Source organism: Cyclospora cayetanensis, unplaced genomic scaffold (assembly GCF_002999335.1).
Source record: "Cyclospora cayetanensis isolate NF1_C8 unplaced genomic scaffold, CcayRef3 CcayRef3_contig_355, whole genome shotgun sequence".
NCBI lineage: Eukaryota > Apicomplexa > Conoidasida > Eucoccidiorida > Eimeriidae > Cyclospora > Cyclospora cayetanensis.
In genome coordinates, this window is record NW_020312320.1 from 1 (window position 1) to 12,622 (window position 12,622).

General features: G+C 50.7%; 2 protein-coding genes across 2 annotated transcripts; both read left to right on the forward strand.

Annotated features, from left to right (window-relative positions):
• The first annotated feature begins 2,569 nt into the window (after window positions 1-2,569).
• On the forward strand, window positions 2,570-4,518 carry LOC34621938. Its single transcript, XM_026334080.1, has 4 exons — window positions 2,570-2,674; window positions 2,978-3,084; window positions 3,340-3,473; window positions 4,019-4,518. The coding sequence occupies exons 1-4, from the start codon at window positions 2,570-2,572 to the stop codon at window positions 4,516-4,518; spliced, it is 846 nt and encodes a 281-aa protein (XP_026189865.1).
• Window positions 4,519-6,519: 2,001 nt separating this feature from the next.
• Window positions 6,520-11,733, forward strand: LOC34621937 (mediator of RNA polymerase II transcription subunit 15). The gene is made up of 9 exons (XM_026334079.1): window positions 6,520-6,643; window positions 6,768-6,938; window positions 7,141-7,300; window positions 7,662-7,845; window positions 8,047-8,130; window positions 8,876-8,962; window positions 9,342-9,425; window positions 9,859-10,546; window positions 11,309-11,733. Exons 1-9 carry the CDS (start codon window positions 6,520-6,522, stop codon window positions 11,731-11,733), a joined length of 2,007 nt encoding a protein of 668 aa, XP_026189864.1.
• The last annotated feature ends 889 nt before the right edge of the window (window positions 11,734-12,622 follow it).

Genomic DNA, 12,622 nt, shown 5'->3' on the forward strand with positions numbered 1-12,622 from the left:
CGTAGTCTCTTCGAATAGTAGACCCACTGTATACTCAGTGCCCAGTAGCGCTGACAATTTTAAACTATTGATGCGAAGTTGTATTAACGCAGAGTTGACCCGCAATCAGTCCTCAGCTGCGAGTCTATTCGGTGTAGCCTTCTTTACTATGACGCAGCATGCATGGGAGGCTTTCCGTTTTCAATAAGTCTTTCTTGTTCTCCAAGCTTCCTGCTTTTGCTGGGCTCAGTCTCGTTGTGCACGCTATTTGGCCTTTTGCATGCGTTTTTCCTCAGGCTTTGTTTCCATTTGCGTTCGACTGTATGCTGCGGCTGGTTAAACCCCAACATCCACAGGCTACAAAATCCTGCTTTGGTTCTTTCTTTCAATCCGAAACCGCAGGTGCGGTGCTTATTCTATCTTGTATCCTTAAGCATTCCATTATTTGCGGAAGCCTCACTGATCGCATGTTCACTTGCCGAGTCTCTGCCCACCCTAAGACTACCAGAAACCAAACCTCCAGTAGACTTGAGATATACCATTGGTAAATAAAGCGTTCGCCCACTCTGTGGCTTTTGAAGTCCGAGGTTTCAAGTTATTGATGCTCCCATCCATTTATAGATGCCCCTGAGTATGCCCTCTCTGTTCTTCCGAGCCTCGACCCCCAACTGACCCTGGTATGAATCAGATCTCCAGAAGCTGTATGAAGGCTTTAACTGCACTAATTCTTGCAGGCAGATGCGTCACTGTACATGGATAGAGCCACCACCGCAGTGTTTCTTCCTCTAGTAAACGTGCTACAGGGAGCACTTGTTTCTTTTCATCTGGGGGATACAAAGCAAGGGTATATCTTCAACCGCCCGAGGTAATCTGTAACTGCTTAAAAGTATGTGCTGTGACACATTCTAGTTGCCGGGACCTCGGCGACACATCTATAAATGCTTTGCTGACTGACAAGCAATGCCTATGCACCAGCTGAGGAGCTATTGCGCTCGAGACGGCTTACATGCCGGTCTCTGCCTCCCGAACAGTCGTTGTAGCCGCCTGCTTTTATTTTTTAAGATAGCTTATACCAGCTCTATGTCAAGGAAAATCAGCCTATTGGATTAGGAAATGATTTAATAGAAAACACGACCGAGTTGGAGAGAAGCTGACATGCGACTACATCCACAACGAATAGATGAGCAAGGAAGAGCTGAATCAAAGCATGCGGCGCAATCGATTTGTGCACTCTACGAATGGTCACCGTGGAGAGTCAATGAGCTTTATTTAAGCTTGCATTCAATCTTTAGTTTAAAAAGTGTTTTTCAGAAAAGCTTCCGCCTCTCCCTCGCCCCACCCCTCAACCTTCCGAGAATAAAGGAGATGGGCAGCTACAGTGTGTGCAGCTTTACACTCTAAGCACTTCAAACATTCACAGCTAGTTGGCGATAGCATCTAGAGCACACGCACAAGGCATTGCATCAACTTGTGTTGAGCGAACACCACTGTGCAGTAAATATGACATACGGACAACCTTAGCAGTTAAACCATTTTATATTTCTAGTAAACGATAGCTATTATGATGGAAAGAGTTTCAGATGTAGATTAGCGTGCAACAGTCATTATAATACATGAAGACTGAAGTATTCATGGCGTGCTTTTAACAGGGTAAGCCAGAGTATCTGCAGATAGATTTAGCATTGGGACGTATCCTGTGGTCAGTTAGATACATTTGACTCTGGTTGACAGGGAAGGCAGGTGTACAGATCCAGACTTTGCGCACCGACTCGCCCAGTTGAAACCAGTATTCAGTGGCATAGCTTAAAGCTTGTGAGTCATGTAACCCAAATGCAGATTTGTTCCAACCCTATCTGCGTGGTAGATCTACAAAAACATCTTAATAAGTATGGGCCTTTCGCTTTATGGTGCCTTGCTGCCACGGGCTAAAATCAGAGGCCCCCTAGTGGGCCAGAGGGCCCCGGTAGCCCGGAAGGGGGCCCCAGGCACCAGTTACTGGATTTCGTGTCAGTGGGATTGACGTGGAAAGATTCTTCACTGCATCATGAATTCGCTGGTTTTCTATATTTGTATGGAGCTGCCCTTTTGTGGGGCCCTGAACCACAAGTGAGGTGACTAATTGCTTACTTCAATTTCCTGCGGGTTTGGGAGAATTTGAGCAGTGTTCCTGGCCTACCTTGTCTGCCTTCTGGCTCTCTTTATATGCAACAATAAAGCTTGGATTCATATTTGTCTGCCTGGAAGCTTCAAGTGCAGCCCTTCAGGTGGTGAAGCCCAGAGTGCACAACCCACTAGCCCGTGCAGGCTGCAGCTTGCAGCTACTCTCAGAGTTGTCGCTGCTGAGGTTCGGCGCTTCGGATCAGTGGTTTAAGGGCTCTGCATCAGATAGGGCAATAGGCATATTTAGAATCAGGGGAGTTACCAGTTCGTCCGTCTCTTCTCGCTCGCCACCAGCCTCCAGCGGAGAGCGGCTTCGCCCCTTTCCTCGCAAGGTTCGACGGCATCTGCCCCAGGCCCTCGCTGGCGAGGCCTTTTCATGCGCTGCCTCTGGGCTTCTCGTAAGCACAATTATTCGCACCTTGAAGAAACAATGGAGGGAGAAGTGATCAGGGATGACGATGAGGTTGAGGCCTTGGGGGCTTCCGTTGATTACGTGGGCCAAACCATCGAATCGAGCAAGGTTAAATACCAATGGGTAACGAAACTAGACGCTGTTTAGATCCCCAGACGGCACACTCTAACCCTTAAGACCCTCTATCAGATGCCGAACCGCCATGCTCACCAGTGTGACCTTTCAGCGCGACACTGCTTGCGTACAACCCGACGCGGAACCAGAGCAACCGAGCATAATTGAGCCCTTATAGCTATGTCTTTTAGAGGCTTTTTAGGATCCACACTCGAGCGCCCTTTTGCCTATGCACGAGGGACCCTACAAAGATATTTGTAAGGGCTGCACACGGTTTGGTGGGTCAACGCTTTTTGGCCTTTGCACGTACAGCATTTCCGCATCGCGAACTCTGACCATCGAGTAGAATTCTTCAATTCGAAGATATCTGGGAGGAAGAAACTGTATATGGACGCTAGGCTCATCCACATGCAGCAACAGTAAGCCGAGGAGGACCCGATCGTGTCCAGCCCATAGTCTTTCAGTTATGCCATCCATCCAAGCCCCAAATAACATGGTGCAACGAATAGAGGCACTATGTAAAAAAATGATGGGCGACACGGGATTTTTCTCAGTTCCGTGGGTCTTTGCTGCGGCGTTCTCCTCCATTGAAAGACCTCTATATGCCTGTCTTCATTCCCGTTGCAGTTCCTCCTCACTGCCTTCTTTTCGGCTTCTCTCTGTGCTTCTTTTAGGCTGCGTTCTAGTGGCTTCGAGTATTCTTGGCCTTGCCAGGGCCACCTTCTCTCCCTTATATACGATCCCCGTGCCCAGGCCTTCGCGCTTACCATCAATGGACTCCCCTTCCAGCTCTTCTACCGACGTAAGAGTGGGAGATTTAGCATTCCTAGGCTCTTTGGCGTGCTGCCTTATATTGGCTTGTCCATATGCGCTATGATCGAGAGTTTGTCATTTGATGCAAAGAGATGATCGCGTAGGCTGCGTGAGTGCTTTTTTGACTGCGTAGCAGGCGCCTTTTTGAGGCCCCAGCAGCACACATTTTCGCAATCTTCTTTGGGCGCTGTTCCTGCCGCTGCTGCAGCTGTGGCCGCTGCACAGCAGGTGCAGCCGAATCAGCAGAATCCTAGAGTTCCATTTGCACTCACTAGCCAGCGAATAGCTGCTCATTCAAACTCGTTGCAGCGACAGCAGCAGCCCAATCACCAGCAGCCGCATTCCTCTTCCTCTACGTGCCAGCCTATTTGGGTATCTCCTCCAACCTCTTCCTCTCAGCTCCCCGAAGATGTAGACCTGCTGGGTAAGCCTAAGAAAAAGACTTCGTTTTTCCTGCACGCTGCTCATGGAGCTGCTGAGCAGGACTCACTACGTAGCCATGATGAGACGATGTGCTGCTGTTTGTTTCAGACCTCGTAGGCTCCTCAGCGAGTCCTCCTTCCACCGGCGGCGCGGCCTCAGCAACAGATACAGGAGGCACCTCATTGGGAGCCCCTATCTCTGCATCTGGGGTTCCCACTTCTGATGATACTGAGCTTGCGCAGCTTGACGGCGCCTTCTGGTCAGAGCAGCCAGCCACACCAGACTTCCCTACTCCGGCAGGGCCTTCTGAAGAGCCTCACGTGATGCAGCCCCAACTGCCTCCTCCCAAACCCCTTCCTCCTCAGGGCAGACAGGATCAGGGGATTCATGGCGGCAAGCTGCCTTCGTCGGAGCGATTACACGGTAGTAGGAGCAGCAGCACAAACCGATTTGGGGGAGCGTATCATCAAAGTAATTCCGAGAGACCCCCACACGCTTTTCCGAGTCCACGGAGCACCCAGGAAGAGCCCCTCTTTGCGGACCTCATGGACCTGGCATCAGACAAACTAAACATCTCGCTCTCCCCGAGAACGCGCAACGGGCACTCTAAACCATAAAATAGAGGTTGTAAAGGCATTTTAGGGGGGCTAAGCGGGGGGAAGTTGCGCCGTCAGCACGCCACTGAACTCCGAATAGGAGGCCCACACACTTCGTCTGAAGCTCTTCGGAAAGGACGCCATATCTAGTGGAATCTCCTTGATATCATGATGTACCTCTAGCTCGTCGGGCGGCCTTCCTTACAGGCTGACTGTTTTGGGGGGGATAAAGAATCCCCCCAGGCTTCTTTTGAGGGTCACCTATTTTTTTGGCTGTATATTCTCTCGAGGTTTTCACCCCCAAATACTACGGGGACAAAGTTACAGTCAAAAGCACTAGAAGCGTTAGTAGGGCGGACAGTTTAGGCCTCGCAACAGGAGTCTAGGCTGCAGCTGCTCACTTCTTCATAGAACAAAAACCGGCTACTGAAAATCAAGGATTGCGATACTATGGTATACCGCTTGTCCCCTAGTCGAAATGCGGTGGCTGATGCCTAGCCTTCTTGGCGTGCCTGGAGCTCTTAAAGTGTGCAGAGCTGGGCTGCAATCTGTGCAGCTCTGGACGTCTGTGCATGTCCTTCACGGAAAGGATGCAGGGGCAAACGCGCCCATCAAGAGTTTGCATCTCAGAGGCGTACCGCTTTTCCTCCAGGGCAATTGGTTGGTGGGAACCGGCACCGCTTAGGGCGAAATCTGGACGAAGGAGGTCTATGACTCCGTGACGTGAAGGGAGTTCCTCTGTCGAAGTGAAGCAAAGTTAGCGCCGCCAGGCATAAGCTCGAAGATTTTGTTGGAGCAATGCATTATTCTAAAGGGTGGTTAGACTTTTAGGTGTAAGTACACGCTCTGGAACCCAGTGTCTGTCGTACGCTAAGGAAACGATCATCTGCTAATGAATAAGGTTGAATTTTTGTACCGTCTAACACTCCAGTACCATTCTAAATCTCAACCCAGACCACCGGTGCTGCACGGCGAGGCGGGCTTGGTGTTGCTTTGGATTTTCGAGAGCATTAAGAGCAAACACGCAGAAACTAGGGTTCACTTTGATCTACAGGTTCGTTTCTTGGCTCATGTAAGGGGACATTGTGGGGAAGCAGCCTCTTTCTTGAATCCTGTTCTAATGGAGGCACGTCTCCTGACAGCGCCCGACGCAACTGGGCGCACCCTGCTCCTCGAGACCCAGCGATAAACGCGTCATTGTTGTGCATGTTTCGTTCTTCATTAAGCTCTGTACGCTCTTTTATAGTAGTTTATTTGCTTTGAGCTTATTTGAATGACCAAAAGGCTGAGACATTCCCTTCTGAGATCGGCTTTTCTGGTCTGGGGGCATCGGCGACCTGTGTCCATCGACTCCGGGGAGCGGCCTCCCCATATTCTCAGGAAAAGACTCATTCATAGAAAAGTAGTCATCTCAAAAGGTTTTTATTTATATCTGTGGAACTCTCTATAGCAAGTTCAAGCGAATCGCCGGAACAAGCCGGTAGATTGTCGCGCGGCGCCTTTAGCTGGGCTTCAGTGCTCAGCTTTGGGTGTACGCGAACGCAAACCATAGGCATCTGCGTATATCTCTCTTGTCTGTGCCTTATCCTTCATCAAGCATCTTCTGTTGTGGCAGCTGGATGCGGCTTGCTTACTTCTGGACTCTTTGTGAAGCCTGCTTCTCCTACTGCGTCGACGGCGCGAACCGGCGCTGTGTGTGTAATTAACTCTCGCGCTCATTGCACAGACCCATATATTGAAACACGTGAGGGCTCCCTAGAGGCAATTATTACCTGTCGGTATCCAGCCTGCGCCGTTTTGTAGACCGATGCCTCTTCCACACCATAACTTCGTCGCTTGGCTATTTGCTAGTGAAGGTGGTACTTCTGCTGCTACTACCGGCAACTTATCCTCCTGCTGACGCCGAACAAAGTGTTCCACGAGCTGGATAGTTCTTTTTTGCGTGCTTTCCTACAGGAGAGTTCATGCTTCCATATATGGCAGGGCGCCAGATTTCGGGTTTTTGTGGCTCTTGCAACAAGTATGGCGATGAACGACTTTGGCTGGATTGACCTCTGCTACGGAGGTCGCCCGCAGCAGCCATGCTGCTCACTACGTCTTCAAGCCATTGTTTCCGAGCTAGACTCACTCATCAAGGATGTGGAAGGCACGTTTTCCCCAGCAGGATGCGGGCTAGCATGCACCATCAGATCTACGCCGGCGAGGCGTGTCCACTTCCAACCCAACTTCCACTGGCAGAGAAAGTGCTAGGTCTTATATGTTGTCTTCAGATTTGAGGGACCGAATTTCCGAGGTGGAAAAGCCGGACGCGGAGGGCCTAGTGAGGGCCGCCGTAGAGAAGCATCTGAGCGAATATCTCCGGCGTTGCAACGAGTTAAATCAAAAATGGCAAGTGCAAATCACCAACTTCGGTGAGGAGCTAAAGCGGCTTAAAGCTGAAGGTGAGCTGTGTCAATATGAGCGGTACAGACTATGCAATTAGGAGCAAAGGCGCACACTAGCAGACTCTCAGTCAGACACAAACACGCGGATTGCCGTGCATCCAACAACAGCCACCCCTCCAACCTGCCATTGCTCGGCACATTCAAGACAATGTGGCAATTTCAGGTGTTCGCCCACATTTTTTTTGCTGTCGTGATTCAGAAATTGTCGAGCTGCGCACTTCCCTAGCCAGCCAGGCTGCTCAGCTGTCGTCGCTGGACAGCGATATGCAAGTATTGAGGCAGCTCTTGCCTGTACACGGCGCAAGCCTCAAGGCAACAGAGGCCGCACTGCAGCTGCTAAGGGAGGGCACGGAGAGGTCTATTGAGGGAATGCGTCACGAGATTATGTTGGACCAAAAACGAAGAATGAATCAGGAAGAAAGGGCAAAGGAACAGCAAGGGGAAGCCGAGGTAACTGGAACAAATACACCAGTAAAGGCAAAGGCAGAGGCCAAATACAGATCTGCACTAGATTATGGTGACACTCCCGCTGACTTCTTGAGGAATCTAAGGGATACTCTCCGGTGTACCTTACATCAAAAACGGTAGCAAGAACGCACTCATGAGTTGCGCACTGTGCTTTGTCCACCCCAAGCAACAATTTGCACATGGCACCTGTATGCGTCCTCCAGATTTTGCTCGATGTGCCGTATCTATTTGCTCTCTGCTGTCGCCTGCTTAGGAAGCCCTAGAGGCGTTGCGTGCGGATCTGTCTGCCCTAAAGAAGAGCTGCCGCCAGAGCAACGTGGCACTGCTACAGCTGCGGGAGGCCCTCCCCGAGGCTGTTGCTTTCTCTCAAGACGTGACGACCCTAAGAAGGGACGCCGAGCAACAAGCTGCCAAAGTTGCAGCCCTTGGAAGATCTGTATGAATGCACTAAAACCCTGAATGCTCAATGCCAAGCACGAAACCCACAACTAACAGGCATGGCTGATGCCCGCATACTTCTGCGTAAAATAAGCACTCGGTGAGATCTATGCAGTCCGGGATATATCACCAACGCCTTGGTTTAGACCTTAATGAGACGGCTTTAAGCGCTGCGGGTTTGCCTGCTTGTACTCTCTAGCTATCCACGGTCGAGGAGCAGCAAAATCTGAAGGGCAGAGAATTGGACCGGCTTCGCTCTGAGGTTGGGATGATCAAAACAGCAGTACACCACTTCTCAGTACGTTGTAGAGCACATTGCCTTCATTCTCCCTTTCCTATGGGAATCTGTGTTTCTCTTGTAAGCATGTGTCGCTGCTCATGGCTGCGTCAACTCAGCGATGGCAAGCCACTGCCTCGCTAAAAATGGGTCATTTCTTGCTAAAACTATCTCCTTTTTTGTTGTTTGCCACTCTCACCCCCCGCTCTCTGCTCGTCCTTCGCTGTTTGCGCGTGGATGCACCCTCTTGATTGTACCTTGTTCCCTGCCCCCTCCTCGTCCGTCTCCTTTCGTCAGTTGCTGATCCCCTTTCTGGCATTGCTTTCGTTCGTACACTGCTTTGCACTAGCGTATGCTCCGTGCTAGACCTTCTCTAGAGCAGAAAGGGGAGTTTCGTTTGGCTTTTGCCGCTCTGCACCTTGCGTACGCGTCTGACTGCAGAGCAGAGGGCCAGATCTCACACGGGCCCCCGAGTTTCAGCAGCTGCGAGCGGATTTGACGGTCCTTTCAAAACGACTCGACGTTAGACAGGTAACAGTATGGGCATAAATGACGCTTTCATGTCCTCCTTATCTCTGCGAGGTTCGTCGATCAGGGCCTTCTGGTGTGTGTTTTGCGATATTGGCATTCACCAGGGGAAATTGCGTGTTTATATGCACAAACGATGGATGAGGCCTTCCTGCCTCATCCCTGTCTTGCTTGCTTTCTGAACCCTTTAAATCGACTTCTGTCGCTTACCGTCTTTGTTCAGAGCCAAGCACGAACTAAAGAAGTACAAGAATTTGCAGAGATTCGCGGCGAGGTGCAGCGGCTCAGGACCGAAGTGGATTACATCAAGGTAAGCATTGGTAGTGCGGTCGCTATTATGAGTATGATATTATGGGCTGCTGCCACTGAACAAAGGGTTTCTGCTGTGCCGCTGTAGCTTATGTGGCTACTGATGCAACCAGGGGTGCGGCTGTGCTGCTTAAGTGGGACTAGACTTGCTGCAGTCGATCGGTGGACAGAGACAGGCAATCAATAAGGCAAAAATAGCTGCGCACTATATATGTGCATAGAGGCACATGAGCGTATCCGCGAAGATACGCGTACGTGTGTGGGAAAGTACATTATATCAACGTGAATGCTTACTCACAGCTACTAATATGCATAGGATTGCTCGCTTCTCACGATGTTCTATCTCTCTGAAAAAATATGTGTCTGCATCTTCTGTACAGGGTACAAAGCTTCGAGCCTTACAGTCTAGTGAAAAGGCGGCAGCAGGAATGGCCGACCTCAGTCGTTCCATTGAAGCCTTGCAGGTGCGTTCAAGGGTCCCTACCTTATTCTGCCTAGACAGGGTGCTCCTAATCGGGCTTTTCCTTTGGCTACCATTGTTGTGGATTCGTATGGGCAGCTGAAAGTAGCTCTTTTGGGACAGCTTTTCCTGGTCTGTTTAGCTGAAGTTGACCGTGTGCGCCTTGCTCTGTACAGCACCAAATCGATGCCCTCTCCAGCAAACAAGTACGCACCTTCTTTAAGGAATTTGACCCATTGGTTTCTACAAAGTGAAATCTTTTCCTGGTGACCGGGAGGCTTTCTAGGAAGAGAGGGGTTACATGCTTTGTGCCTCTTCAATGCCTCTCGTTTTTTCTCGATTCATTGCGCCCTCATTTTTACCAGTTGCTTCTCCATAGTACCCGTTTTCCCCAAGTTATAAGTGTTGTCATGTCTTTGCTTGCGTTGTCTGCAAAGAGCCGATTGAAGGGGTCGTTGGAGCAGATTAAAGGAGGGGCCTTCATGTCTCGTTGGCCAGGGGAAGGGCCCACTCAGCTGTCAGTAGGAGTTCCCGTCAGTAGTAGCAGGCTAGCGACGCCCCGCACATCGAGGAAGCTGCTGCAGCAGCCGAGTTCACCCCTTACTGCTGGCCGTGTCGGTAAACGTGGGAGCCTCCATACGCAACTGTTGCACATACACACGGGGGACGAGGAACCCATTGCTTCCGCTGCACCAGAGCAAGCTGTGCAGCAACAGCAACTCTCTGGAACAACCGCGGCAGTTGCTGCAGCAGCGCTCAGTGCCACCAAAAGCAGCCATGAATTTGGAATTAGTGGAAGTCAACAAGCGCCCCAGAGTCCACAGGGCACCGCATCAGCGGATCTGCAACAGCAACAGCCAGAGCAGCAACAACAGCAGCAAGGCCTTTTCCCACCTACGGCCAGGACCCCCAGCACACCCCCAGCCTTCACCAGGCCCACACTTCAAGGACCCCACCTTAGGGGCCTTGCGACGAGAAGACACAGCAGCGCTGGAGTGCCCCTTCAGCAGCAGGAAGACACACAGGAGCAGGAGCAGCAACAACGACAGCAGCAGCTAATGGACCTTTCGCAGAAGCGTCGCGTCAACTTTGGGCATCACGTTGCCCAACAACATCAAATCCAGCATTTAGGTCCTCTGGAAAGTGGTAAGTGGCTACTCTGTCGTCCTTTTTAAAGCACGTTGGCATTCTGCGTACCATTACCGAACCCTATGTCTATAGGATCAAGTACAGTAAAAGATATGCTATATTCCTCTCTATCTGCAGGCGAGAGAAAGGTAATCGGTCTGAGTGGAGGGCCTACTGCATCTTTAGATCACTCAAGGGACATCAGAGAATCGCTCAGCTCAGCTTCAACATTTACTACTCCGCGGCGCCCTCCCTCTGTCCTCCGCAGTGCGCGTTCATCCCCTTCTCCTGTCACCCACACTGCAAGGGTGTCTTTCAAAGAGCCTCCAGAGAGCACTCCTCGTCTCACCAGCAACGGAACGCCCCCAGGGAATGAGCACACCGAAGAAGAAAGGGCAGAGACGGCTAAGGGAGAGACCCGAACACACAGTGCAACCATTTGCAGTGAACTAGAAACAGGGGCGGGAGAGCGTGCCCTCTTTAGTGAGTTTGTTGACGCTTTCGCGGGGAGGAGTCTCAAGGTCGCAAGCAGAGAAGTAGGCAAGGAGAAAAACACCGGGGGAACGACGCTACAATCATTCAGGGCTTTCTTCTATTCAGATGCAGCAGCACCTGCCAACACCAGCAATAAAAGGAGCAATAGCCGCAGTAATAGCCGCAGCAGCAGCATGCATGATGATAGCAAAAGCACAAGTGCGAACCACGTTTGGATGCAACAGTCACAGCAACAGCAGGAACTGCAAAGACAGCTGAAGGAACAGCAGCAACTAGAACAGAAGCTGCAGCAGCAACTGCAGCAGCAACTTCACCAACAACTGCAACATCCACAGCTAGAACAGCACGTGCAGCAGCAGCAGAAGGGAGCGGAAGAGATGCAGGCGCTTATCAAGGAAGATCTCCAAGTGAGGAACCCCATCAGCAGTAGCTGCAGCAGCAGCACAACAGACAGCAGCGGGGGGCCCATCTGCGGTAACTCACCCGTCTCAGGCCTTCAGTTCTCTGAGCCTCATCCCGAAGTAGAGGATCTTCATGATTTTGCTCTTGATAAAGCAACAGATACACAGCAGGGTCCAGCTGCTACTGTCGAGACACCGGATGCTTGTGCAACAGTAGAGATGCAGCAGCAGAGTGCAGAAGCAAGAGTCTCGCCGCCAGCTGATGACCCAGTCAAACCCTTAGTCTGAAGAGTCATATCTTAACCCGTAAGCCGTGAGCGCTAAATCCTAGCCAAGAGAGTTTGCTAAGATGGGCAGATACTGAAGAGTTTTAGGACTAGTAGCCCCACATCGAGACCTCCAAACTTGTATTGTGCACCCACTTTTAGGAGGGCCTGCCATTCGTACAAACATACTGTCATGTCATAGCTGATGCAGTTTTCTTCGTGTGCGGTCCCTAATCTCTCGTAGTTAAGAGTCCTTTGAGGAGGGTCCCCAATGGTGCTCATTGTGCCAGAGGAGTCCTCCTGGCTGCTTACTGCAGCCTTTGGCGCGAGAGTCTCCTCGACTGCAAACGGGGAGTTCCTCCGGGCGCAAAGAGGCTTTCCCACGTTGCAATTCGATGTAAATAATGCGTTTTCTTTTGGTGCTGATTCTGTTTTTCTGTCGATAAACCTATAATAAACCGGTCGATTCCCGGTATAAGATCCAGGATTCAGGGTGTTATTCCGAACCCTGTGCGATTGTTGATGACAGAAACGCCAAAAGATCTATTTTGTTTAATACATTATCTGTGGTATCACCCCGTTTTTACTCTGACACCATATAGCCTCAACGGTTCAGTGAGCGTAATAACTGATCGTGAAATAAGACGGCTGAATATAATCCAGACGTTTCAGGAGACGCGTGCAACTGAAGCCTCTGAACACCCAGACGCTGTCACATGTAGCCGGCGAAGCTATGCTATGGCACTGTCAACACACCAGTTATACGTAGCTAGGAGTCGGTTTCAATATGACTAGCTGACATGTCTGTTCGTTCATACACCAAATTTATTGCAGAGTACTAGTCGCGCAAAAGGTGGAAAGGCAATGTTATGTGCGCTTGCGCTAGATGCTGTGTGAAACTAGCTGTAATT

Bases quoted from the DNA above. Each gene is read 5' to 3' on its own strand.
- LOC34621938 (XM_026334080.1), top strand. From the start codon at position 2,570: ATGGAGGGAGAAGTGATCAGGGATGACGATGAGGTTGAGGCCTTGGGG. The intron at 2,675-2,977 runs GTAACGAAACTA...TTGCACGTACAG, and splicing joins GCAAGGTTAAATACCAATGG to CATTTCCGCATCGCGAACTC. The intron at 3,085-3,339 runs GTAAGCCGAGGA...TGCTTCTTTTAG, and splicing joins CTCATCCACATGCAGCAACA to GCTGCGTTCTAGTGGCTTCG.
- LOC34621937 (XM_026334079.1), top strand. From the start codon at position 6,520: ATGGCGATGAACGACTTTGGCTGGATTGACCTCTGCTACGGAGGTCGC. The intron at 6,644-6,767 runs GCACGTTTTCCC...TGTTGTCTTCAG, and splicing joins ACTCATCAAGGATGTGGAAG to ATTTGAGGGACCGAATTTCC. The intron at 6,939-7,140 runs GTGAGCTGTGTC...GTCGTGATTCAG, and splicing joins AAAGCGGCTTAAAGCTGAAG to AAATTGTCGAGCTGCGCACT.